This window comes from Pseudophryne corroboree, chromosome 1 (genome assembly GCF_028390025.1).
Source record: "Pseudophryne corroboree isolate aPseCor3 chromosome 1, aPseCor3.hap2, whole genome shotgun sequence".
NCBI classification, from domain to species: Eukaryota; Metazoa; Chordata; class Amphibia; order Anura; family Myobatrachidae; genus Pseudophryne; species Pseudophryne corroboree.
The window spans coordinates 109,557,849-109,584,396 of NC_086444.1; the positions used below are offsets into that span (position 1 = coordinate 109,557,849).

General features: G+C 47.8%; 1 protein-coding gene across 1 annotated transcript in view; it reads left to right on the forward strand.

Moving 5' to 3' along the window:
- Nucleotides 1–26,548, forward strand: part of ITGA1 (integrin subunit alpha 1) — a 334,632-nt gene that overhangs the window by 143,271 nt on the left and 164,813 nt on the right. Inside the window, exon 9 of the mRNA XM_063964201.1 lies at nucleotides 20,148–20,298. Within this exon, the coding sequence (XP_063820271.1) occupies nucleotides 20,148–20,298 (151 nt within the window). The remainder of the gene's footprint in view (nucleotides 1–20,147; nucleotides 20,299–26,548) is intronic.

Below are 26,548 nucleotides of genomic sequence, written 5' to 3' on the forward strand. Positions count from 1 at the left end.
CAATATTATTTTTAGTCCTATAATTTGCACCGAGGTCGCTGTGTGAGTAAGATAAGCGACCCTAGTGGCCGACACAAACACCGGGCCCATCTAGGAGTGGCACTGCAGTGTCACGCAGGATGTCCCTTCCAAAAAACCCTCCCCAAACAGCACATTACGCAAAGAAAAAAAGAGGCGCAATGAGGTAGCTGACTGTGTGAGTAAGATAAGCGACCCGAGTGGCCGACACAAACACCGGGCCCATCTAGGAGTGGCACTGCAGTGTCACGCAGGATGGCCCTTCCAAAAAACCCTCCCCAAACAGCACATGACGCAAAGAAAAAAAGAGGCGCAATGAGGTAGCTGACTGTGTGAGTAAGATAAGCGACCCTAGTGGCCGACACAAACACCGGGCCCATCTAGGAGTGTCACTGCAGTGTCACGCAGGATGTCCCTTCCAAAAAACCCTCCCCAAACAGCACATGACGCAAAGAAAAAAAGAGGCGCAATGAGGTAGCTGACTGTGTGAGTAAGATAAGCGACCCTAGTGGCCGACACAAACACCGGGCCCATCTAGGAGTGGCACTGCAGTGTCACGCAGGATGGCCCTTCCAAAAAACCCTCCCCAAACAGCACATGACGCAAAGAAAAAAAGAGGCGCAATGAGGTAGCTGACTGTGTGAGTAAGATAAGCGACCCTAGTGGCCGACACAAACACCGGGCCCATCTAGGAGTGGCACTGCAGTGTCACGCAGGATGGCCCTTCCAAAAAACCCTCCCCAAACAGCACATGACGCAAAGAAAAAAAGAGGCGCAATGAGGTAGCTGACTGTGTGAGTAAGATAAGCGACCCTAGTGGCCGACACAAACACCGGGCCCATCTAGGAGTGGCACTGCCGTGTCACGCAGGATGGCCCTTCCAAAAAACCCTCCCCAAACAGCACATGACGCAAAGAAAAAAAGAGGCGCAATGAGGTAGCTGACTGTGTGAGTAAGATAAGCGACCCTAGTGGCCGACACAAACACCGGGCCCATCTAGGAGTGGCACTGCAGTGTCACGCAGGATGGCCCTTCCAAAAAACCCTCCCCAAACAGCACATGACGCAAAGAAAAAAAGAGGCGCAATGAGGTAGCTGACTGTGTGAGTAAGATAAGCGACCCTAGTGGCCGACACAAACACCGGGCCCATCTAGGAGTGGCACTGCAGTGTCACGCAGGATGTCCCTTCCAAAAAACCCTCCCCAAACAGCACATGACGCAAAGAAAAATAAAAGAAAAAAGAGGTGCAAGATGGAATTGTCCTTGGGCCCTCCCACCCACCCTTATGTTGTATAAACAAAACAGGACATGCACACTTTAACCAACCCATCATTTCAGTGACAGGGTCTGCCACACGACTGTGACTGATATGACGGGTTGGTTTGGACCCCCCCCCAAAAAAGAAGCAATTAATCTCTCCTTGCACAAACTGGCTCTACAGAGGCAAGATGTCCACCTCATCATCATCCTCCGATATATCACCGTGTACATCCCCCTCCTCACAGATTATCAATTCGTCCCCACTGGAATCCACCATCTCAGCTCCCTGTGTACTTTGTGGAGGCAATTGCTGCTGGTCAATGTCTCCGCGGAGGAATTGATTATAATTCATTTTAATGAACATCATCTTCTCCACATTTTCTGGATGTAACCTCGTACGCCGATTGCTGACAATTTGAGCGGCGGCACTAAACACTCTTTCGGAGTACACACTTGTGGGAGGGCAACTTAGGTAGAATAAAGCCAGTTTGTGCAAGGGCCTCCAAATTGCCTCTTTTTCCTGCCAGTATAAGTACGGACTGTGTGACGTGCCTACTTGGATGCGGTCACTCATATAATCCTCCACCATTCTTTCAATGTTGAGAGAATCATATGCAGTGACAGTAGACGACATGTCCGTAATCGTTGTCAGGTCCGTCAGTCCGGACTAGATGTCAGCATCAGCAGTCGCTCCAGACTGCCCTGCATCACCGCCAGCGGGTGGGCTCGGAATTCTGAGCCTTTTCCTCGCACCCCCAGTTGCGGGAGAATGTGAAGGAGGAGATGTTGACAGGTCGCGTTCCGCTTGACTTGACAATTTTCTCACCAGCAGGTCTTTCAACCCCAGCAGACTTGTGTCTGCCGGAAAGAGAGATCCAAGGTAGGTTTTAAATCTAGGATCGAGCACGGTGGCCAAAATGTAGTGCTCTGATTTCAACAGATTGACCACCCGTGAATCCTTGTTAAGCGAATTAAGGGCTCCATCCACAAGTCCCACATGCCTAGCGGAATCGCTCCGTGTTAGCTCCTCCTTCAATGTCTCCAGCTTCTTCTGCAAAAGCCTGATGAGGGGAATGACCTGACTCAGGCTGGCAGTGTCTGAACTGACTTCACGTGTGGCAAGTTCAAAGGGCATCAGAACCTTGCACAACGTTGAAATCATTCTCCACTGCACTTGAGACAGGTGCATTCCACCTCCTATATCGTGCTCAATTGTATAGGCTTGAATGGCCTTTTGCTGCTCCTCCAACCTCTGAAGCATATAGAGGGTTGAATTCCACCTCGTTACCACTTCTTGCTTCAGATGATGGCAGGGCAGGTTCAGTAGTTTTTGGTGGTGCTCCAGTCTTCTGTACGTGGTGCCTGTACGCCGAAAGTGTCCCGCAATTCTTCTGGCCACCGACAGCATCTCTTGCACGCCCCTGTCGTTTTTAAAAAAATTCTGCACCACCAAATTCAAGGTATGTGCAAAACATGGGACGTGCTGGAATTTGCCCATATTTAATGCACACACAATATTGCTGGCGTTGTCCGATGCCACAAATCCACAGGAGAGTCCAATTGGGGTAAGCCATTCCGCGATGATCTTCCTCAGTTGCCGTAAGAGGTTTTCAGCTGTGTGCGTATTCTGGAAAGCGGTGATACAAAGCGTAGCCTGCCTAGGAAAGAGTTGGCGTTTGCGAGATGCTGCTACAGGTGCCGCCGCTGCTGTTCTTGCGGCGGGAGTCCATACATCTACCCAGTGGGCTGTCACAGTCATATAGTCCTGACCCTGCCCTGCTCCACTTGTCCACATGTCCGTGGTTAAGTGGACATTGGGTACAACTGCATTTTTTAGGACACTGGTGAGTCTTTTTCTGACGTCCGTGTACATTCTCGGTATCGCCTGCCTAGAGAAGTGGAACCTAGATGGTATTTGGTAACGGGGGCACACTGCCTCAATAAATTGTCTAGTTCCCTGTGAACTAACGGCAGATACCGGACGCACGTCTAACACCAACATAGTTGTCAAGGCCTCAGTTATCCGCTTTGCAGCAGGATGACTGCTGTGATATTTCATCTTCCTCGCAAAGGACTGTTGGACAGTCAATTGCTTACTGGAAGTAGTACAAGTGGGCTTACGACTTCCCCTCTGGGATGACCATCGACTCCCAGCAGCAACAACAGCAGCGCCAGCAGCAGTAGGCGTTACACGCAAGGATGCATCGGAGGAATCGCAGGCAGGAGAGGACTCGTCAGAATTGCCAGTGACATGGCCTGCAGGACTATTGGCATTCCTGGGGAAGGAGGAAATTGACACTGAGGGAGTTGGTGGGGTGGTTTGCGTGAGCTTGGTTACAAGAGGAAGGGATTTACTGGTCAGTGGACTGCTTCCGCTGTCGGCCAAAGTTTTTGAACTTGTCACTGACTTATTATGAATGCGCTGCAGGTGACGTATAAGGGAGGATGTTCCGAGGTGGTTAACGTCCTTACCCCTACTTATTACAGCTTGACAAAGGGAACACACGGCTTGACAAATGTTGTCCGCATTTCTGGTGAAATACTTCCACACCGAAGAGCTGATTTTTTTGGTATTTTCACCAGGCATGTCAACGGCCATATTCCTCCCACGGACAACAGGTGTCTCCCCGGGTGCCTGACTTAAACAAGCCACCTCACCATCAGAATCCTCCTGGTCAATTTCCTCCCTAGCGCCAGCAACACCCATATCCTCCTCATCCTGGTGTACTTCAACACTGACATCTTCAATCTGACTATCAGGAACTGGACTGCGGGTGCTCCTTCCAGCACTTGCAGGGGGCGTGCAAATGGTGGAAGGCGCATGCTCTTCACGTCCAGTGTTGGGAAGGTCAGGCATCGCAACCGACACAATTGGACTCTCCTTGTGGATTTGGGATTTCGAAGAACGCACAGTTCTTTGCGGTGCTACTGCTTTTGCCAGCTTGAGTCTTTTCATTTTTCTAGCGAGAGGCTGAGTGCCTCCATCCTCATGTGAAGCTGAACCACTAGCCATGAACATAGGCCAGGGCCTCAGCCGTTCCTTGCCACTCCGTGTGGTAAATGGCATATTGGCAAGTTTACGCTTCTCCTCCGACAATTTTATTTTAGGTTTTGGAGTCCTTTTTTTACTGATATTTGGTGTTTTGGATTTGACATGCTCTGTACTATGCCATTGGGCATCGGCCTTGGCAGACGACGTTGCTGGCATTTCATCGTCTCGGCCATGACTAGTGGCAGCAGCTTCAGCACGAGGTGGAAGTGGATCTTGATCTTTCCCTAATTTTGGAACCTCAACATTTTTGTTCTCCATATTTTAATAGGCACAACTAAAAGGCACCTCAGGTAAACAATGGAGATGGATGGATACTAGTATACAATTATGGATGGACTGCCGAGTGTCGACACAGAGGTAGCTACAGCCGTGGACTACCGTACTGTACTGTGTCTGCTGCTAATATAGACTGGATGATAATGAGATGTAGTATGTATAAAGAAGAAAGAAAAAAAAAACCACGGGTAGGTGGTATACAATTATGGACGGACTGCCGAGTGCCGACACAGAGGTAGCTACAGCCGTGGACTACCGTACTGTACTGTGTCTGCTGCTAATATAGACTGGATGATAATGAGATGTAGTATGTATAAAGAAGAAAGAAAAAAAAACCACGGGTAGGTGGTATACAATTATGGACGGACTGCCGAGTGCCGACACAGAGGTAGCTACAGCCGTGGACTACCGTACTGTACTGTGTCTGCTGCTAATATAGACTGGATGATAATGAGATGTAGTATGTATAAAGAAGAAAGGAAAAAAAAACCACGGGTAGGTGGTATACAATTATGGACGGACTGCCGAGTGCCGACACAGAGGTAGCTACAGCCGTGGACTACCGTACTGTGTCTGCTGCTAATATAGACTGGTTGATAATGAGATGTAGTATGTATAAAGAAGAAAGAAAAAAAAAACCACGGGTAGGTGGTATACAATTATGGACGGACTGCCGAGTGCCGACACAGAGGTAGCTACAGCCGTGGACTACCGTACTGTACTGTGTCTGCTGATAATATAGACTGGATGATAATGAGATGTAGTATGTATAAAGAAGAAAGAAAAAAAAAACCACGGGTAGGTGGTATACAATTATGGATGGACTGCCGAGTGCCGACACAGAGGTAGCTACAGCCGTGGACTACCGTACTGTACTGTGTCTGCTGCTAATATAGACTGGATGATAATGAGATGTAGTATGTATAAAGAAGAAAAAAAAAAACCACGGGTAGGTGGTATACAATTATGGACGGACTGCCGAGTGCCGACACAGAGGTAGCTACAGCCGTGGACTACCGTACTGTGTCTGCTGCTAATATAGACTGGTTGATAATGAGATGTAGTATGTATAAAGAAGAAAGAAAAAAAAACCACGGGTAGGTGGTATACAATTATGGACGGACTGCCGAGTGCCGACACAGAGGTAGCTACAGCCGTGGACTACCGTACTGTACTGTGTCTGCTGCTAATATAGACTGGATGATAATGAGATGTAGTATGTATAAAGAAGAAAGAAAAAAAAAACCACGGGTAGGTGGTATACAATTATGGACCGAGTGCCGACACTGAGGTAGCTACAGCCGTGGACTACCATACTGTACTGTGTCTGCTGCTAATATAGACTGGATGATAATGAGATGTAGTATGTATAAAGAAGAAAGAAAAAAAAACCACGGGTAGGTGGTATACAATTATGGACGAACTGCCGAGTGCCGACACAGAGGTAGCTACAGCCGTGGACTACCGTACTGTGTCTGCTGCTAATATAGACTGGTTGATAATGAGATGTAGTATGTATAAAGAAGAAAGAAAAAAAAACCACGGGTAGGTGGTATACAATTATGGACGGACTGCCGAGTGCCGACACAGAGGTAGCTACAGCCGTGGACTACCGTACTGTACTGTGTCTGCTGCTAATATAGACTGGATGATAATGAGATGTAGTATGTATAAAGAAGAAAGAAAAAAAAAACACGGGTAGGTGGTATACAATTATGGACGGACTGCCGAGTGCCGACACAGAGGTAGCTACAGCCGTGGACTACCGTACTGTACTGTGTCTGCTGCTAATATAGACTGGATGATAATGAGATGTAGTATGTATAAAGAAGAAAGAAAAAAAAACCACGGGTAGGTGGTATACAATTATGTACGGACTGCCGAGTGCCGACACAGAGGTAGCTACAGCCGTGAACTACCGTACTGTGTCTGCTGCGACTGGATGATAAATAATGATATAAAAAATATATATATATCACTACTGCAGCCGGACAGGTATATATTATATAATGACGGACCTGCTGGACACTGTCTGTCAGCAGAATGAGTTTTTTATTTTATAGAATAAAAAAACACCACACAAGTCACACGACGTGTGTTTAACTTTTACAGGCAGACAGTCAATCACAATACAATATAGTATACTATACTGGTGGTCAGGTCACTGGTCAGTCACACTGGCAGTGGCACTCCTGCAGAAAAAAAGTGTGCACTGTTTAATTTTAATATGTACTCCTGGCTCCTGCTATAACCTAACTGCTCCCCAGTCTCCCCCACAATTAAGCTGTGTGAGCACAGTCAGATATTATACATAGATGATGCAGCACACTGGGCTGAGCACAGATATGGTATGTGACTGAGTCACTGTGTATCGTTTTTTCAGGCAGAGAACGGATTATATTAAATAATATAAAACTGCACTGGTGGTCACTGGTCAGTCACTAGTATAACTAACTAATACTATCAGCAAAATTCTGCACTCTCTGTCTGAGTACTCCTCCTAAGCTCCAGTAAATGAAGTGTCACTGTCTCACTCTGTCACTATAACTAACTAATACTATCAGCAAAATTCTGCACTCTCTGTCTGAGTACTCCTCCTAAGCTCCAGTAAATGAAGTGTCACTGTCTCACTCTCACTCTCCTATCTATTTCTTCTCTAAACGGAGAGGACGCCAGCCACGTCCTCTCACTATCAATCTCAATGCACGTGTAAAATGGCGGCGACGCGCGGCTCCTTATATAGAATCCGAGTCTCGCAATAGAATCCGAGCCTCGCGAGAATCCGACAGCGTCATGATGACGTTCGGGCGCGCTCGGGTTAACCGAGCAAGGCGGGAAGATCCGAGTCGCTCGGATCCGTGTAAAAAATCATGAAGTTCGGGCGGGTTCGGATTCCGAGGAACCGAACCCGCTCATCTCTAGTATTATTAACCTCAATAACCATAATTTCCACTCATTTTCAGTCTATTCTGAACACCTCACACCTCACAATATTATTTTTAGTCCTAAAATTTGCACCGAGGTCGCTGGATGACTAAACTAAGCGACCCAAGTGGCCGACACAAACACCTGGCCCATCTAGGAGTGGCACTGCAGTGTCAGACAGGATGGCACTTCAAAAAAATAGTCCCCAAACAGCACATGATGCAAAGAAAAAAAGAGGCGCAATGAGGTAGCTGTGTGACTAAGCTAAGCGACCCAAGTGGCCGACACAAACACCTGGCCCATCTAGGAGTGGCACTGCAGTGTCAGACAGGATGGCACTTCAAAAAAATAGTCCCCAAACAGCACATGATGCAAAGAAAAAAAGAGGCGCAATGAGGTAGCTGTGTGACTAAGCTAAGCGACCCAAGTGGCCGACATAAACACCTGGCCCATCTATGAATGGCACTGCAGTGTCAGACAGGATGGCAGATTTAAAAAATAGTCCCCAAACAGCACATGATGCAAAGAAAAAAAGAGGTGCACCAAGGTCGCTGGATGGCTAAGCTAAGCTACACAAGTGGCCGACACAAACACCTGGCCCATCTAGGAGTGGCACTGCAGTGTCCGGCAGGATAGCACTTCAAAAAAATAGTCCCCAAACAGCACATGATGCAAAGAAAAATGAAAGAAAAAAGAGGTGCAAGATGGAATTGTCCTTGGGCCCTCCCACCCACCCTTATGTTGTATAAACAGGACATGCACACTTTAACGAACCCATCATTTCAGCAACAGGGTCTGCCACACGACTGTGACTGAAATGACTGGTTGGTTTGGGCCCCCACCAACAAAAGAAGCAATCAATCTCTCCTTGCACAAACTGGCTCTACAGAGGCAAGATGTCCACCTCCTCCTCATCGTCCGATTCCTCACCCCTTTCACTGTGTACATCCCCCTCCTCACAGATTATTAATTCGTCCCCACTGGAATCCACCATCTCAGGTCCCTGTGTACTTTCTGGAGGCAATTGCTGGTGAATGTCTCCAAGGAGGAATTGATTATAAATCATTTTGATGAACATCATCTTCTCCACATTTTCTGGAAGTAACCTCGTACGCCGATTGCTGACAAGGTGAGCGGCTGCACTAAACACTCTTTCAGAGTACACACTGGAGGGGGGGCAACTTAGGTAAAATAAAGCCAGTTTGTGCAAGGGCCTCCAAACTGCCTCTTTTTCCTGCCAGTATACGTACGGACTGTCTGACGTGCCTACTTGGATGCGGTCACTCATATAATCCTCCACCATTCTTTCAATGGTGACAGAATCATATGCAGTGACAGTAGACGACATGTCAGTAATCGTTGGCAGGTCCTTCAGTCCGGACCAGATGTCAGCACTCGCTCCAGACTGCCCTGCATCACCGCCAGCGGGTGGGCTCGGAATTCTTAGCCTTTTCCTCACAGTCCCAGTTGCGGGAGAATGTGAAGGAGGAGCTGTTGACGGGTCACGTTCCGCTTGACTTGACAATTTCCTCACCAGCAGGTCTTTGAACCTCTGCAGACTTGTGTCTGCCGGAAAGAGAGATACAACGTAGGTTTTAAATCTAGGATCGAGCACGGTGGCCAAAATGTAGTGCTCTGATTTCAACAGATTGACCACCCGTGAATCCTGGTTAAGCGAATTAAGGGCTCCATCCACAAGTCCCACATGCCTAGCGGAATCGCTCTGTTTTAGCTCCTCCTTCAATGTCTCCAGCTTCTTCTGCAAGAGCCTGATGAGGGGAATGACCTGACTCAGGCTGGCAGTGTCTGAACTGACTTCACGTGTGGCAAGTTCAAAGGGTTGCAGAACCTTGCACAACATTGAAATCATTCTCCACTGCGCTTGAGTCAGGTGCATTCCCCCTCCTTTGCCTATATCGTAGGCAGATGTATAGGCTTGAATGGCCTTTTGCTGCTCCTCCATCCTCTGAAGCATATAGAGGGTTGAATTCCACCTCGTTACCACCTCTTGCTTCAGATGATGGCAGGGCAGGTTCAGGACTGTTTGCTGGTGCTCCAGTCTTCGACACGTGGTGGCTGAATGCCGAAAGTGGCCCGCAATTCTTCGGGCCACCGACAGCATCTCTTGCACGCCCCTGTCGTTTTTTAAATAATTCTGCACCACCAAATTCAATGTATGTGCAAAACATGGGACGTGCTGGAATTTGCCCAGATGTAATGCACGCACAATATTGGTGGCGTTGTACGATGTCACAAATCCACAGGAGAGTCCAATTGGGGTAAGCCATTCTGCGATGATGTTCCTCAGTTTCCGTAAGAGGTTGTCAGCTGTGTTCCTCTTATGGAAAGTGGTGATACAAAGCGTAGCCTGCCTAGGAATGAGTTGGCGTTTGCGAGATGCTGCTGCTGGTGCTGCCGCTGCTGTTCTTGCTGCGGGAGGCAATACATCTACCCAATGGGCTGTCACAGTCATATAGTGCTGAGTCTGCCCTGCTCCACTTGTCCACATGTCCGTGGTTAAGTGGACATTGGGTACAACTGCATTTGTTAGGACACTGGTGACTCTTTTTCTGACGTCTGTGTACATTCTCGGTATCGCCTGCCTAGAGAAATGGAACCTAGATGGTATTTGGTACCGGGGACACAGTACCTCAAGCAATTCTCTAGTTTCCTGTGAATTAACGGTGGATACCGGAAACACGTTTAACACCGCCCAGGCTGCCAAGGCCTGAGTTATCCGCTTTGCAGCAGGATGACTGCTGTGATATTTCATCTTCCTCGCAAAGGACTGTTGGACAGTCAATTGCTTACTGGAAGTAGTACAAGTGGTCTTCCGACTTCCCCTCTGGGATGACGATCGACTCCCAGCAGCAACAACAGCAGCGCCAGCAGCAGTAGGCGTTACACTCAAGGATGCATCGGAGGAATCCCAGGCAGGAGAGGACTCGTCAGACTTGCCAGTGACATGGCCTGCAGGACTATTGGCTTTCCTGTCTAAGGAGGAAATTGACACTGAGGGAGTTGGTGGTGTGGTTTGCAGGAGCTTGGTTACAAGAGGAAGGGATTTAGTAGTCAGTGGACTGCTTCCGCTGTCATCCAAAGTTTTTGAACTTGTCACTGACTTCTGATGAATGCGGTCCAGGTGACGTATAAGGGAGGATGTTCCTAGGTGGTTAACGTCCTTACCCCTACTTATTACAGCTTGACAAAGGCAACACACGGCTTGACACCAGTTGTCTGCATTTCTGTTGAAATAATTCCACACCGAAGAGGTGATTTTTTTTGTATTTTGACCAGGCATGTCAATGGCCATATTCGTCCCACGGACAACAGGTGTCTCCCCGGGTGCCTGACTTAAACAAACCACCTCACCATCAGAATCCTCCTTGTCAATTTCCTCCCCAGCGCCAGCAACACCCATATCCTCATCCTGGTGTACTTCAACAGTGACATCTTCAATTTGACTATCAGGAACTGGACTGCGGGTGCTCCTTCCAGCACTTGCAGGGGGCGTGCAAATGGTGGAAGGCGCAACCTCTTCCCGTCCAGTGTTGGGAAGGTCAGGCATCGCAACCGACACAATTGGACTCTCCTTGGGGATTTGTGATTTAGAAGAACGCACAGTTCTTTGCTGTGCTTTTGCCATCTTAACTCTTTTAAGTTTTCTAGCAGGAGGATGAGTGCTTCCATCCTCAGGTGAAGCTGAACCACTAGCCTTGAACATAGGCCAGGGCCTCAGCCGTTCCTTGCCACTCCGTGTCGTAAATGCCACATTGGCAAGTTTACGCTTCTCCTCAGACGATTTTGATTTAGATTTTTGGGTCATTTTACTGAGCTTTATTTTTTGGGATTTTACATGCTCTCTACTATGACATTGGGCATCGGCCTTGGCAGACGACGTTGATGGCATTTCATCGTCTCGGCCATGACTAGTGGCAGCAGCTTCAGCACGAGGTGGAAGTGGATCTTGATCTTTCCCTATTTTACCCTCCACATTTTTGTTCTCCATTTTTTAATGTGTGGAATTATATGCCAGTAATATATCAATAGCAATGGCCTACTACTATATATACTGCGCACAACTGAAATGCACCACAGGTATGGATGGATAGTATACTTGACGACACAGAGGTAGGTAGAGCAGTGGCCTACTGTACCGCTATATATTATATACTGGTGGACAGCAAACTGTGCAAAACTGAAATGCACCACAGGTATGGATGGATAGTATACTTGACGACACAGAGGTAGGTAGAGCAGTGGCCTACTGTACCGTACTGCTATATATTATATACTGGTGGACAGCAAACTGTGCAAAACTGAAAAGCACCACAGGTATGGATGGATAGTATACTTGACGACACAGAGGTAGGTAGAGCAGTGGCCTACTGTACCGTACTGCTATATAGTATATACTGGTGGTCAGCAAACTGTGCAAAACTGAAATGCACCACAGGTATGGATGGATAGTATACTTGACGACACAGAGGTAGGTAGAGCAGTGGCCTACTGTACCGTACTGCTATATATTATATACCGGTGGACAGCAAACTGTGCAAAACTGAAATGCACCACAGGTATGGATGGATAGTATACTTGACGACACAGAGGTAGGTACAGCAGTGGCCTACTGTACCGTACTGCTATATAGTATATACTGGTGGTCAGCAAACTGTGCAAAACTGAAATGCACCACAGGTATGGATGGATAGTATACTTGACGACACAGAGGTAGGTAGAGCAGTGGCCTACTGTACCGTACTGCTATATAGTATATACTGGTGGACAGCAAACTGTGCAAAACTGAAATGCACCACAGGTATGGATGGATAGTATACTTGACGACACAGAGGTAGGTAGAGCAGTGGCCTTCTGTACCGTACTGCTATATAGTATATACTGGTGGTCAGCAAACTGTGCAAAACTGAAATGTACCACAGGGATGGATAGTATACTTGCCGACACAGAGGTAGGTAGAGCAGTGGACTACTGTACCGTACTGCTATATATATAGTTATACTGGTGGTCAGCAAAATTCTGCACTGTCCTCCTACTATATACTACAATGAAGCACAGATATGGAGCGTTTTTCAGGCAGAGAACGTATAATACTGGTGGTCACTGGTCAGCAAAACTCTGCACTCTCCTCCTACTATATAATACTGCTAGTCCCCAGTCCCCACAATAAAGCAATTAGCACACTGAGCACAGATATTTGCAGCACACTGAGCACAGTCAGATATGGAGCGTTTTTCAGGCAGAGAACGTAGATATTTGCACTTGCAGCACACTGAGCACAGATATTTGCAGCACACTGAGCACAGATATTTGCAGCACAATTTGCAGCCCACTGAACATAGAAACTGAGAGGACGCCAGCCACGTCCTCTCGCGATCATCTCCAATGCACGAGTGAAAAATGGCGGCGACGCGCGGCTCCTTACATAGAATACGAATCTCGCGAGAATCCGACCGCGGGATAAAGACGTTCGGGCGTGCTCGGGTTAACCGAGCAAGGCGGGAGGATCCGAGTTGCTCGGACCCGTGAAAAAAAAGGTGAAGTTCGGGCGGGTTCGGATCCTGAGGATCCGAACCCGCTCATCACTAGTGGCAATACGGAAGCAAATACGCTAATTTGTATACAGCGCTGCACCAACCCCAGTATGAGGAGGGGAATAGGCAGAGCAGTAATCATCAGCCTGAGAGTAATACCCCTTTTGCACTAGCTCTAAAAAATAAGATTTTACTTACCGATAAATCTATTTCTCGTAGTCCGTAGTGGATGCTGGGACTCCGTAAGGACCATGGGGAATAGCGGCTCCGCAGGAGACAGGGCACAAAATAAAAGCTTAAGGATCAGGTGGTGTGCACTGGCTCCTCCCACTATGACCCTCCTCCAAGCCTCAGTTAGGATACTGTGCCCGGACGAGCGTACATAATAAGGAAGGATATTGAATCCCGGGTAAGACTCATACCAGCCACACCAATCACACCGTACAACTCGTGATCTGAACCCAGTTAACAGTATGATAAACGCAAAGGAGCCTCTGAAAAGATGGCTCACAACAATAATAACCCGAATTTTTGTAACAATAACTATATACAAGTATTGCAGACAATCCGCACTAGGGATGGGCGCCCAGCATCCACTACGGACTACGAGAAATAGATTTATCGGTAAGTAAAATCTTATTTTCTCTGACGTCCTAGTGGATGCTGGGACTCCGTAAGGACCATGGGGATTATACCAAAGCTCCCAAACGGGCGGGAGAGTGCGGATGACTCTGCAGCACCGAATGAGAGAACTCCAGGTCCTCCTCAGCCAGGGTATCAAATTTGTAGAATTTAGCAAACGTGTTTGCCCCTGACCAAGTAGCTGCTCGGCAAAGTTGTAAAGCCGAGACCCCTCGGGCAGCCGCCCAAGATGAGCCCACTTTCCTTGTAGAATGGGCTTTTACTGATTTTGGCTGTGGCAATCCTGCCACAGAATGTGCAAGCTGAATTGTACTACAAATCCAACGAGCAATCGTCTGCTTTGAAGCAGGAGCACCCAGCTTGTTGGGTGCATACAGGATAAACAGCGAGTCAGATTTTCTGACTCCAGCCGTCCTGGAAACATATATTTTCAAGGCCCTGACAACGTCAAGCAACTTAGAGTCCTCTAAGTCCCTGGTAGCCGCAGGTACCACAATAGGTTGGTTCATGTGAAATGCAGAAACCACCTTAGGTAGAAATTGAGGACGAGTCCTCAATTCCGCCCTGTCAGAATGAAAAATTAAGTAAGGGCTTTTATATGATAAAGCCGCCAATTCTGACACACGCCTGGCTGAAGCCAAGGCTAACAGCATCGACACCTTCCATGTGAGATATTTTAAGTCCACAGTGGAAAGTGGTTCAAACCAATGTGACTTTAGAAAACTCAACACAACATTGAGATCCCAAGGTGCCACTGGAGGCACAAAAGGAGGCTGTATGTGCAGCACCCCTTTTACAAATGTCTGAACTTCAGGTACTGAAGCCAGTTCTTTCTGGAAGAAAATCGACAGGGCCGAAATATGAACCTTAATGGACCCTAATTTTAGGCCCATAGACAGTCCTGTTTGCAGGAAATGAAGGAAACGACCCAGTTGAAATTCCTCTGTAGGGGCCTTCTTGGCCTCACACCACGCAACATATTTACGCCAAATGCGGTGATAATGTTTTGCGGTTACGTCCTTCCTGGCTTTGACCAGAGTAGGGATGACTTCTTCTGGAATGCCTTTTTCCCTCAGGATCCGGCGTTCAACCGCCATGCCGTCAAACGCAGCCGCGGTAAGTCTTGGAACAGACAAGGCCCCTGCAGTAGCAGGTCCTTTCTTAGAGGTAGAGGCCACGGTTCGTCCGTGAGCATCTCTTGAAGTTCCGGGTACCAAGTCCTTCTTGGCCAATCCGGAACCACGAGTATAGTTCTTACTCCTCTCCTTCTTATGATTCTCAGTACTTTTGGTATGAGAGGCAGAGGAGGGAACACATACACTGACTGGTACACCCACGGCGTTACCAGAGCGTCCACTGCTATTGCCTGAGGGTCCCTTGACCTGGCGCAATATCTGTCCAGTTTTTTGTTTAGACGTGACGCCATCATGTCCACCTTTGGTTTTTCCCAACGGTTTACAATCAGGTGGAAGACTTCTGGGTGAAGTCCCCACTCTCCCGGGTGAAGGTCGTGTCTGCTGAGGAAGTCTGCTTCCCAGTTGTCCACTCCCGGAATGAACACTGCTGACAGTGCTATCACATGATTTTCCGCCCAGCGAAGAATCCTTGCAGCTTCTGCCATTGCCCTCCTGCTTCTCGTGCCGCCCTGTCTGTTTACGTGGGCGACTGACGTGATGTTGTCCGATTGGATCAACACCGCCTGACCCTGAAGCAGAGGTTTTGCTTGACTTAGGGCATTGTAAATGGCCCTTAGTTCCAGAATGTTTATGTGAAGAGATGTTTCCATGCTTGACCACAAGCCCTGGAAATTCCTTCCCTGTGTGACTGCTCCCCAGCCTCTCAGGCTGGCATCCGTGGTTACCAGGATCCAATCCTGAATGCCAAATCTGCGGCCCTCTAGTAGATGAGCACTCTGCAGCCACCACAGGAGAGACACCCTTGTCCTTGGCGACAGGGTTATCCGCTGATGCATCTGCAGATGCGATCCGGACCATTTGTCCAGTAAATCCCACTGAAACGTTCTTGCATGGAATCTTCCGAATGGAATCGCTTCGTAGGAAGCCACCATTTTTCCCAGGACCCTCGTGCACTGATGCACTGAGACCTGGCCTGGTTTTAGGAGGTTCCTGACTAGCTCGGATAACTCCCTGGCCTTCTCCTCCGGGAGAAACACCTTCTTCTGGACTGTGTCCAGAATCATTCCTAGGAACAGTAGACGTGTCGTTGGAATCAGCTGCGATTTTGGAATATTTAGAATCCACCCGTGCTGACGTAACACTACCTGAGATAGTGCTACTCCGACTTCTAACTGTTCCCTGGATCTTGCCCTTATCAGGAGATCGTCCAAGTAAGGGATAATTAAAATGCCTTTTCTTCGTAGAAGAATCATCATTTCGGCCATTACCTTGGTAAAGACCCGAGGTGCCGTGGACAATCCAAACGGCAGCGTCTGAAACTGATAATGACAGTTTTGTACTACAAACCTGAGGTACCCTTGGTGAGAAGGGTATATTGGGACGTGGAGATAAGCATCTTTGATGTCCAGAGACACCATATAGTCCCCTTCTTCCAGGTTCGCTATCACTGCTCTGAGTGACTCCATCTTGAATTTGAACCTTTTTATGTAAGTGTTCAAGGATTTCAGATTTAAAATTGGTCTCACCGAGCCGTCCGGCTTCGGTACCACAAACAGCGTGGAATAATACCCCTTTCCCTGTTGCAGGAGGGGTACCTTGATTATCACCTGCTGGGAATACAGCTTGTGAATGGCTTCCAAAACTGCCTCCCTGTCGGAGGGAGACTTTGGTAAAGCAGACTTCAGGAACCGACGAGGGGGAAACGCCTCGAATTCCAGTTTGTACCCCTGCGATACTACCTGTAGAATCCAGGGATCCACTTGCGAGTGAGCCCACTGCGCGTTGAAATTCTTGAGACGGGCCCCCACCATATCTGAGTCTGCTTGTAAAGCCCCAGCGTCATGCTGAAGACTTGGCAGAAGCAGGGGAGGGCTTCTGCTCCTGGGAAACGGCTGCACGGTGCAGTCTTTTTCCTCTTCCTCTGCCCCGGGGCAGAAAGGAGTGGCCTTTTGCTCGCTTGTACTTATGGGAACGAAAGGACTGAGTTTGAAAAGACGGTGTCTTTTTCTGCTGATGTGAAGTGACCTGGGGTAAAAAGGTGGATTTCCCAGCCGTTGCCGTGGCCACCAGGTCCGATAGACCAGCCCCAAATAACTCCTCCCCTTTATACGGCAATACTTCCATGTGCCGTTTGGAATCCGCATCCCCTGACCACTGTCGCGTCCATAACGCTCTTCTGGCAGAGATGGACATAGCACTTACTCTTGATGCCAGGGTGCAAATATCCCTCTGTGCATCACGCATATATAGCAATGCATCCTTTAAATGTTCTATAGTTAACAAAATATTGTCCCTATCCAGGGTATCAATATTCTCAGTCAGGGAATCCGACCATGCGACTCCAGCACTGCACATCCAGGCTGAGGCGATTGCTGGTCGCAGTATAACACCAGTATGTGTGTATATACTTTTTAGGATATTTTCCAGCCTTCTATCAGCTGGTTCTTTGAGGGTGGCCGTATCAGGAGACGGTAACGCTACTTGTTTAGATAAACGTGTGAGCGCCTTATCTACCCTAGGGGGTGTTTCCCAACGCGCCCTAACCTCTGGCGGGAAGGGATATAATGCTAATAATTTATTAGAAATTAGCTGTTTTTTATCGGGGGAAACCCACGCTTTATCACACACCTCATTTATTTCCTCTGACTCAGGAAAAACTATTGGTAGTTTTTTCACACCCCACATAATACCCTTCTTTGTGGTACTTGTAGTGTCAGAAAGGTTCAATGCCTCTTTCATTGCCGTGATCATGTAACGTGTGGCCCTACTGGACATTACGTTTGTCTCGTCACCGTCGACACTAGACTCAGTATCTGTGTCAGGGTCTGTGTCGACCCACTGAGGTAACGGGCGTTTTAGCGCCCCTGACGGTGTCTGAGACGCCTGGACAGGCACTAATTGATTTGCCGGCTGTCTCATGTCGTCAACAGTTTTTTGCAAATTGCTGACATTATCACTTAATTGTTTAAATACAATCATCCAGTCAGGTGTCGACTCCCTAGGGGGTGACATCACCAACACAGGCAACTGCTCCGCCTCCACATCATTTTCCTCCTCATACATGTCGACACACGCGTACCGACACACAGCACACACACCGGGAATGCTCTGATAGAGGACAGGACCCCACTTAGCCCTTTGGAGAGACAGAGGGAGAGTCTGCCAGCACACACCCAGCGCTATATATATACAGGGATAACCTTATATAAGTGTTATTCCCTTATAGCTGCTGTTATTAACGTTATTTGCTGCCAAAAATGCCCCCCCTTCTCTTTTTTACCCTGATTCTGAAGCAGGACTGCAGGGGAGAGTCAGGGAGCCGTCCTTCCAGCGGAGCTGTGAGGGAAAATGGCGCTTGTGTGCTGAGGAGATAGGCTCCGCCCCTTCACGACGTCCTTATCTCCCGCTTTTTTGTGTAAAAATGGCAGGGGTTAAAATACATCCATATAGCCCAGGAGCTATATGTGATGTATTCTTTTTGCCACCTAAGGTATATACTGTTATATTGCGTCTCAGGGCGCTCCCCCCCAGCGCCCTGCACCCTCAGTGACCGGAGTGTGAAGTGTGCTGAGAGCAATGGCGCACAGCTGCGGTGCTGTGCGCTACCTTAGTCTGAAGACAGGATGTCTTCTGCCGCCGATTTCACCGGACCTCTTCGTCTCTTCTGGCTCTGTAAGGGGGACGGCGGCGCGGCTCCGGTGACCCATCCAGGCTGTACCTGTGATCGTCCCTCTGGAGCTAATGTCCAGTAGCCTAAGAAGCCCAATCCACTCTGCACGCAGGTGAGTTCGCTTCTTCTCCCCTTAGTCCCACGATGCAGTGAGCCTGTTGCCAGCAGGACTCACTGAAAATAAAAAAACCTAAACTAAACTTTTATTCTAAGCAGCTCAGGAGAGCCACCTAGATTGCACCCTTCTCGGCCGGGCACAAAAATCTAACTGAGGCTTGGAGGAGGGTCATAGGGGGAGGAGCCAGTGCACACCACCTGATCCTTAAGCTTTTATTTTGTGCCCTGTCTCCTGCGGAGCCGCTATTCCCCATGGTCCTTACGGAGTCCCAGCATCCACTAGGACGTCAGAGAAACATGGGTAAACGCGCGGGGGCGCGCTTTTACCCATTTTTTTTTCTAGTGGAAACGGCCCCCCCTGCAAATTCCCGGATCAAGTGATCTGGGAATCCTACCCGGGTAGCTTACCGGGTTGATCACGAGTTCAGCCCGGTAAGCTGTGCAGTGTAAACAGAAGCCGTGTCGATGCGACATGGCTCCCGTTCACAGTGTATGGAAGGGTGGCGTTGGGAGATCATGTGATCTTCCAACACCGCCCCTGCCGCGTCACCAGCAGCAACACCAACCCGGCAATATGCCGGGTTGGTGAGCGCAGTGTAGAAGGGGGCTCTAGCACGGGTCGCAGCCATGTCAGGCTCCCGGCTGCGACCCGTGCTAGCTAGTGGAAAAGGGGTATTACAGAACATGTTCCCCAGCACCACACCATATACTAGTGAGTGGCTTCTGTCAGATTGGTGGAGGAAGAGTGAGGTGTTAAACACTTCGGTATATGACACATTTATACAGCCTCCACCTATCACATCACAAGGCTTAGAATTTTACTGCTTGTTGCCTGTGAGGTGTGTTCTGCTTGATAGTAACTGCCCGAGGCTAAAGCCAGTCACTATCTGCATTTATATCTTATTATGCTCTAATATACTGACTGATCTTACTTGCAGTCAAATTATGTATTTGACCTTCTCGATTCACATCTCATACACTGATTTGTGGTATAAACACGGTGTCAGCTGTGCGCCAGTAATGGTTTGGTCCATTTTAGTAAATGTTCAGCCCCCATGCTAATTGTGTGGTAATGTGGAATTACTCTGTAAGCATGCACAACATCTGTTTTAGCTTCTGACAAAGACTGGCCCTGATAATAATGCTGTGCCCTTCTGTCTTTTCTTGTGTCATTAAGCCCCTAACCCACTGGCATTAAATAATCGTGCTTTTTACAGATTTCTTTTTAACGCTAGTCAATTTAGGTTAAGGACTGTCTGAGGGGCCCAGCCACACCCCCTGTATCACGCAGGCCCACCATATGTGTCAGGGGCCCTGGGTGTTACAGGAAACTTCAGAGACCATGTGGAGCATAGGGAATGGGATAGATACAGGAAGGAAAAGTAGTAGCGTGAGGCTCAGGACAAACGGATGCAGGAATCTTGTCATGAAGAAAGTACTGTACGTCTACATCAAATCTCCCTCATACAACTATTTATGGCTTGTATTGTATATTTCAGGGAAGAGGCTTTTAGTGAAGCAAGAGGCGCCCGGAGAGGAGTAAAGAAAGTTATGGTGGTTGTGACAGATGGGGAGTCTCATGATAATTACAGACTGCAAAGTGTGAACGACAAATGTGAAGAAGAAGGCATAGAGAAGTACGCAATTGCTGTGAGTATATTCTCTCGTTATATGAAACCAAAAGGACAAACAAACAATACATTTATAACACATAGGCAGGGCCGGATTGGCCAAAGAAGCCACAGGGAGTTTTCCCGGTGGGCCGATTGGTGTGTGGGGCCGCCTGTCCTACGCGGTCGTCCTCTCCTTCCGCACGTCACCAGCTTATGCTGCGCCCATCCGTCCCCACTTCCTCCCTCAACAGCTTGTGCCTATCAGGAGAGCTGCCCCCCCCCCTTCCCCGCACGTCACCAGCATATGTTCTAATCCCCCCGCACGGACCAGCTTATGCTGCCAACACTGCACACTGCAGCTGCCAGTATCTAGCGAGCGGCCCCACCCCACCCAGCTGTCTGGAAGAGGAGGTCTGCGCGCTAAACGTCTCAGATGTCATCAGCGCGGACCGTGCGGGAAGGGAAGGTGCGGCCGCGGTGGGTTCACATTCTGCAGTAGGACAGGTAAGGCTCGCTCACGTACTGCAAAAGAGTGATTCTGCTAAATGCATGTTCCTCTCCTGAGGTAAGGTGCAATTTTATGTCTGGGGGGGAGGTGTAATTTTATGGCTGGGGGGGTGAGGTGTAATTTTATGTCGGGTGGGGTGGGGGTGTGAGGTGTAAATTTATGGCTGGGGGGGTGAGGTGCAATTATATGTCTGGGGGGAGGTGTAATTTTATGTCGGAGGTGGGGGTGAGGTGTAATTTTATGTTGGGGGTGGGCAGGCCCGGATTGGCCATTGCTGCAACAGGGGAATATTCCGGTGGGCCAGTTGGGGAGAGGGGCCGCTGTCAGGAGAGCCAGCCATCCCCCCTTCCCCATCACCTGCTTACTGGTGAACGCTGCGGCCAGTGGCCGCTATCTAGAGAGCCGTCCCATCCCCATATGGCTGACCAGAAGAGGTAAGAGAAGGTGCAGTCACGGTGGGGTATCAGGTGCCCCCTCATCTCTCCCCCTGGCAGCAGTGTGCCCTCTTATCCCTACCCATGGCAGCAGTGTGCCCCCTCATCCATCCAGCAGCAGCAGTGTGCCACCTCATCCCTCCCCCCGGCATCGGTGTGCCCCCTCATCCGGTTGACACCCTTTACCTGGCTGGTTGGCACCCATTCCCTCTCTGCCACAGGTGGATGGTTCTAGTCTGCCTTTGTCCTGCTATAGACCAGATCACATCGAGCTTGGTACTGCATATAGCAGGTCTTTATGTGTATAATGACGCTGACTACATTTTTTTTTTTGGGGGGGGAGGGGGGTTGTTTAATATATGTCTATGTGTGGCATACTGGAATGTTAGGATACAAGAGATATTGGAAAGTTCCAAAAGCCATTTAATTCTTATCAGTGAGTGGGGGAGTTTTATTGCCCCAAAACCAGTCCTGGCAGACCCTGCCACATCTAGGGGGTTAGGACAGGAAGTGCTGGGGGATTTTAGCAAATGGAACAAAGCACAGGACAGTTCAGTGTGAGCTGAGGACTGAGATGGAGGGCACAGGCTAGTGTCCAGGAGAAACGCAGTCTGGGGACTGTGGAACACGCATCTATAAATCCACAGTCCCTGGCATTATGGAACAGCATGTAGGTGCTGCTAGGAAGAGCAAGAGATATCCAGATTTGCAGTGTGAGAGCAGCTACAGCATAAACAATCAGTGGAAGAAATAAAGGGGATCTTCACCTTCAGGGATACCCAAGAAGCAGGACGGGAGGTGTGAGTCTGCGGGAGAGGACGAGCTGGGTGAGTGATAGGAAATCTTGCTTGGCGGAAGGCCCCCAGTAACGTGTCCATGAGACATCCCGTTTAGATAGAGCCCCTAGCGAATGGAATGAATGAAATGAATCTCAGTTTGCGGAAGCCGCATTACTGATTCCCAGAGACTGCGCTGGTATGTACTGTACTGTAATGCTGTCACATCATTGTTAATGCTGTTATTGCCAGTGAAGCAAATGAAAGGAGATGTAACCTGATGTAACCCATATGAATATTATGCTGGAGAGAAGAAAAAGAAGTTAAATGTTACTGTCGTGATTACCCTGTTTGAACTGTGAATAAACTGCTTGTTTATGTGATGAGATAGCCTGGCGTGCAATGCTTTTTAAAATCACTGAAGGACCTGCCGCTGCCCGGCTATCACATATGTGCTTTACCTGGCGCAAAGTGTATAATGTGCTCTACCTGGTGCAATGTGTATAACGTGCTTTACCTTAGATAGAAAAAATTACCAAGTTGCGCTAGACAATCAAATAAAAAAGCATTTATTTTAATGCATAAAATGTATTATGATAACAACAATTCTCCCGGTAGTAAAATACACACTTTAGAATGACATCTCTATAACTGTAGACCTACTGCTAATTTTATAACAGAAGTACAAATTAGTACTATTCCAGAGCTTATGACCCCAGGGATATCACTTTAAATAGAATATTACCAACAGAAATGAATATTATCTGTTAAAAGAAAAAATAAAAAGTCTGTGTTGACATACATAAACTCACTTGGTCCACATGAATACCGAACAGTCCTGATCATTGATAACTGTGAGCTTAATCCAATGATCCTGTAGTAGACCGGACTTTTATAACATAAAATAGAAACTTATGTAGTTGATGCTGTGAGCAAATGCATAATTGGTAAACCACTGGCCGCTGTGACAAGGGGGAGAGCCCGGAGCAATGTTGCTGCGGTCAGCCGCTGGCTCCTGCACGGGGAGTGGAAAGCCGTACCTGAAGTGACCGCCGGACTGGATGAAATGCGGCTGTGTATAGCTGACACGCGGCTGCAGTATCCGGACGGTTGGCTGTTACCTTGCGTGGTACAATGTATGAGCTCTCAACAGCAGGCGGCTGACCTGTGCTCCCACGGGCAGCTCCGATTGAGCCTTCCTGCAATTTGTACTTCTGTTATAAAATTAGCAGTAGGTCTACAGTTATAGAGATGTCATTCTAAAGTGTGTATTTTACTCCTGGGAGAATTGTTGTTATCATAATACATTTTATGCATTAAAATAAATGCTTTTTTATTTGATTGTCTAGCGCAACTTGGTAATTTTTTCTATCTAAGTGTGCTTTTGGGGATTGGCATTCCCTTCCCAAGCTGCTGCTGATAATCATCTATACACCACCACTCACTGAGCGCTTAGCTAATTTTCCCTTCCAACGTGCTTTACCTGTTGCAATTTATATAATGTGCTCTGCCTGGCACAATGTGTATAACGTGCTCTACCTGGTGCAGAGTGTATAGTAGATTCTACCTGGTGCAATGTGTATAACGTGCTTTACCTGGTGCAATGTGTATAACGTGCTTTACCTGGTGCAATGTGTATAACGTGCTTTACCTGGTGCAATGTGTATAACGTGCTTTACCTGGTGCAATGTGTATAATGTGCTCTGCCTGGCACAATGTGTATAACGTGCTCTACCTGGCGCAGAGTATATAGGAGATTCTACCTGATGCAATGTATATAATGTGTTTTACCTGGTGCAATGTGTATAATGTGCTTTACCTGGTGCAATGTGTATAATGTGCTCTGCCTGGCGCAATGTGTATAACGTGCTCTATCTGGTGCAGTGTGTATAACGTGCTCTACCTGACGCAGAGTGTATAGGAGATTCTACCTCGTGCAATGTGTATAACGTGCTCTACCTGGTGCAATGTGTATAATGTGCTTTACAAGGTGCAATGTTTATAATGTGCTCTGCCTGACGCAAAGTGTATAACGTGCTCTACCTGGCGCAGAGTGTATAAGCGGCACTACTGTGTGGTGTAATGTGAATTGCCACTATTATGTGGCCATGCCCCTTCCCCATAAAGCCACTCCACTAAATTTTTGTCCCTTCTTTTGGGTATAGGAGGAGGAGCACCAACTCACTTTCTGCCAAAGGGCGCCAAAATGCCTACTTACAGCTCTGGTGCAGGGTGTCCTGTATGCTACACAGCCCAGCAGCGTTGTCACCCCCCCCCCCCCCCCACTTGCAACACTTTTGTAGTGTCCAAATCAACTCTGTGTTTTTATATTTGAATCATTAATAAGATTAATAAGAACCTTCATTCCGATGGGACTCAGAAAAGAACAGGTAGGACCCCAATTTTTAAAAGTGAGTGGTCCCTGGGACCCACTTTATTTTTTCAGATCAGCGCGATCACTGGGTTATGAGGTGTAATATTATTTTGAAGTATTAATCCCATCTATTTTGGTATTGGCTCCGCCTACAGTTGGTTTGGTGCCACCCACATGAGGCCACTTTTACAAATTTTTCCAGGGCCACTTTTGTTTCCCAATCCGCCCCTGCATATAGGGGTCTATGTCTATTCATGAAGCAGTGAAAAGAGTGGAGAGTGGGCCTGTGGAGAAGTTGCCCATGGCAACCAATCAGCTGCTCCGTACAATTGTATAGTATGCAAATGATAAATGTTACTTCAATGCTGATTGGTTGCCATGGGCAACTTCTCCACTGGCTCACTGCACTCCACACTTTTCACTGCTTCATGAATAGACTAGAGATGAGCGGGTTCGGTTTCTCTGAATCCGAACCCGCACGAACTTCATGTTTTTTTTCACGGGTCCGAGCGACTCGGATCTTCCCGCCTTGCTCGGTTAACCCGAGCGCGCCCGAACGTCATCATGACGCTGTCGGATTCTCGCGAGACTCGGATTCTATATAAGGAGCCGCGCGTCGCCGCCATTTTCACACGTGCATTGAGATTGATAGGGAGAGGACGTGGCTGGCGTCCTCTCCATTTAGATTAGGAGAGAGAGAGAGAGATTGACCTGAGGCTGATACTGTAGAAGAGAGTGCAGAGTTTAGTGACTGACCACAGTGACCACCAGCAGTGCAGTTGTTTTATTTAATATATCCGTTCTCTGCCTGAAAAAAACGGTACACACAGTGACTCAGTCACATACCATATCTGTGTGCACTGCTCAGCCCAGTGTGCTGCATGCCTGCATCATCTATGTATATATTATATATCTGACTGTGCTCAGCTCACACAGCTTATAATTGTGGGGGAGACTGGGGAGCACTGCAGTGCCAGTTATAGGTTATAGCAGGAGCCAGGAGTACAAGACAGTCACATACCATATCTGTGTGCACTGCTCAGCCCAGTGTGCTGCATCATCTATGTATATATTATATATCTGACTGTGCTCAGCTCACACAGCTTATAATTGTGGGGGAGACTGGGGAGCACTGCAGTGCCAGTTATAGGTTATAGCAGGAGCCAGGAATACATATTATATTAAAATTAAACAGTGCACACTTTTGCTGCAGGAGTGCCACTGCCAGTGTGACTGACCAGTGACCTGACCACACTGACCACCAGTATAGTTAGTAGTATACTATATTGTGATTGCCTGAAAAAGTTAAACACTCGTCGTGTGACTTCACTTGTGTGGTGTTTTTTTTTTTATTCTATAAAAAACTCATTCTGCTGACAGACAGTGTCCAGCAGGTCCGTCATTATATAATATATATACCTGTCCGGCTGCAGTAGTGATATATATATATTTTTTATATCATTATTTATCATCCAGTCGCAGCAGACACAGTACGGTAGTTCACGGCTGTAGCTACCTCTGTGTCGGCACTCGGCAGTCCATCCATAATTGTATACCACCTACCCGTGGTTTTTTTTTCTTTCTTCTTTATACATACATACTACTACATCTCTTTATCAACCAGTCTATATTAGCAGCAGACACAGTACAGTACGGTAGTTCACGGCTGTGGCTACCTCTGTGTCGGCACTCGGCAGTCCGTCCATAATTGTATACCACCTAACCGTGGTTTTTTTTTCTTTCTTCTTTATACATACATACTACGACATCTCTTTATCAACCAGTCTATATTAGCAGCAGACACAGTACAGTACGGTAGTTCACGGCTGTGGCTACCTCTGTGTCGGCACTCGGCAGTCCGTCCATAATTGTATACCACCTAACCGTGGTTTTTTTTTCTTTCTTCTTCATACATACATACTACGACATCTCTTTATCAACCAGTCTATATTAGCAGCAGACACAGTACAGTACGGTAGTTCACGGCTGTGGCTACCTCTGTGTCGGCACTCGGCAGTCCGTCCATAATTGTATACCACCTAACCGTGGTTTTTTTTTCTTTCTTCTTTATACATACATACTACGACATCTCTTTATCAACCAGTCTATATTAGCAGCAGACACAGTACAGTACGGTAGTTCACGGCTGTGGCTACCTCTGTGTCGGCACTCGGCAGTCCGTCCATAATTGTATA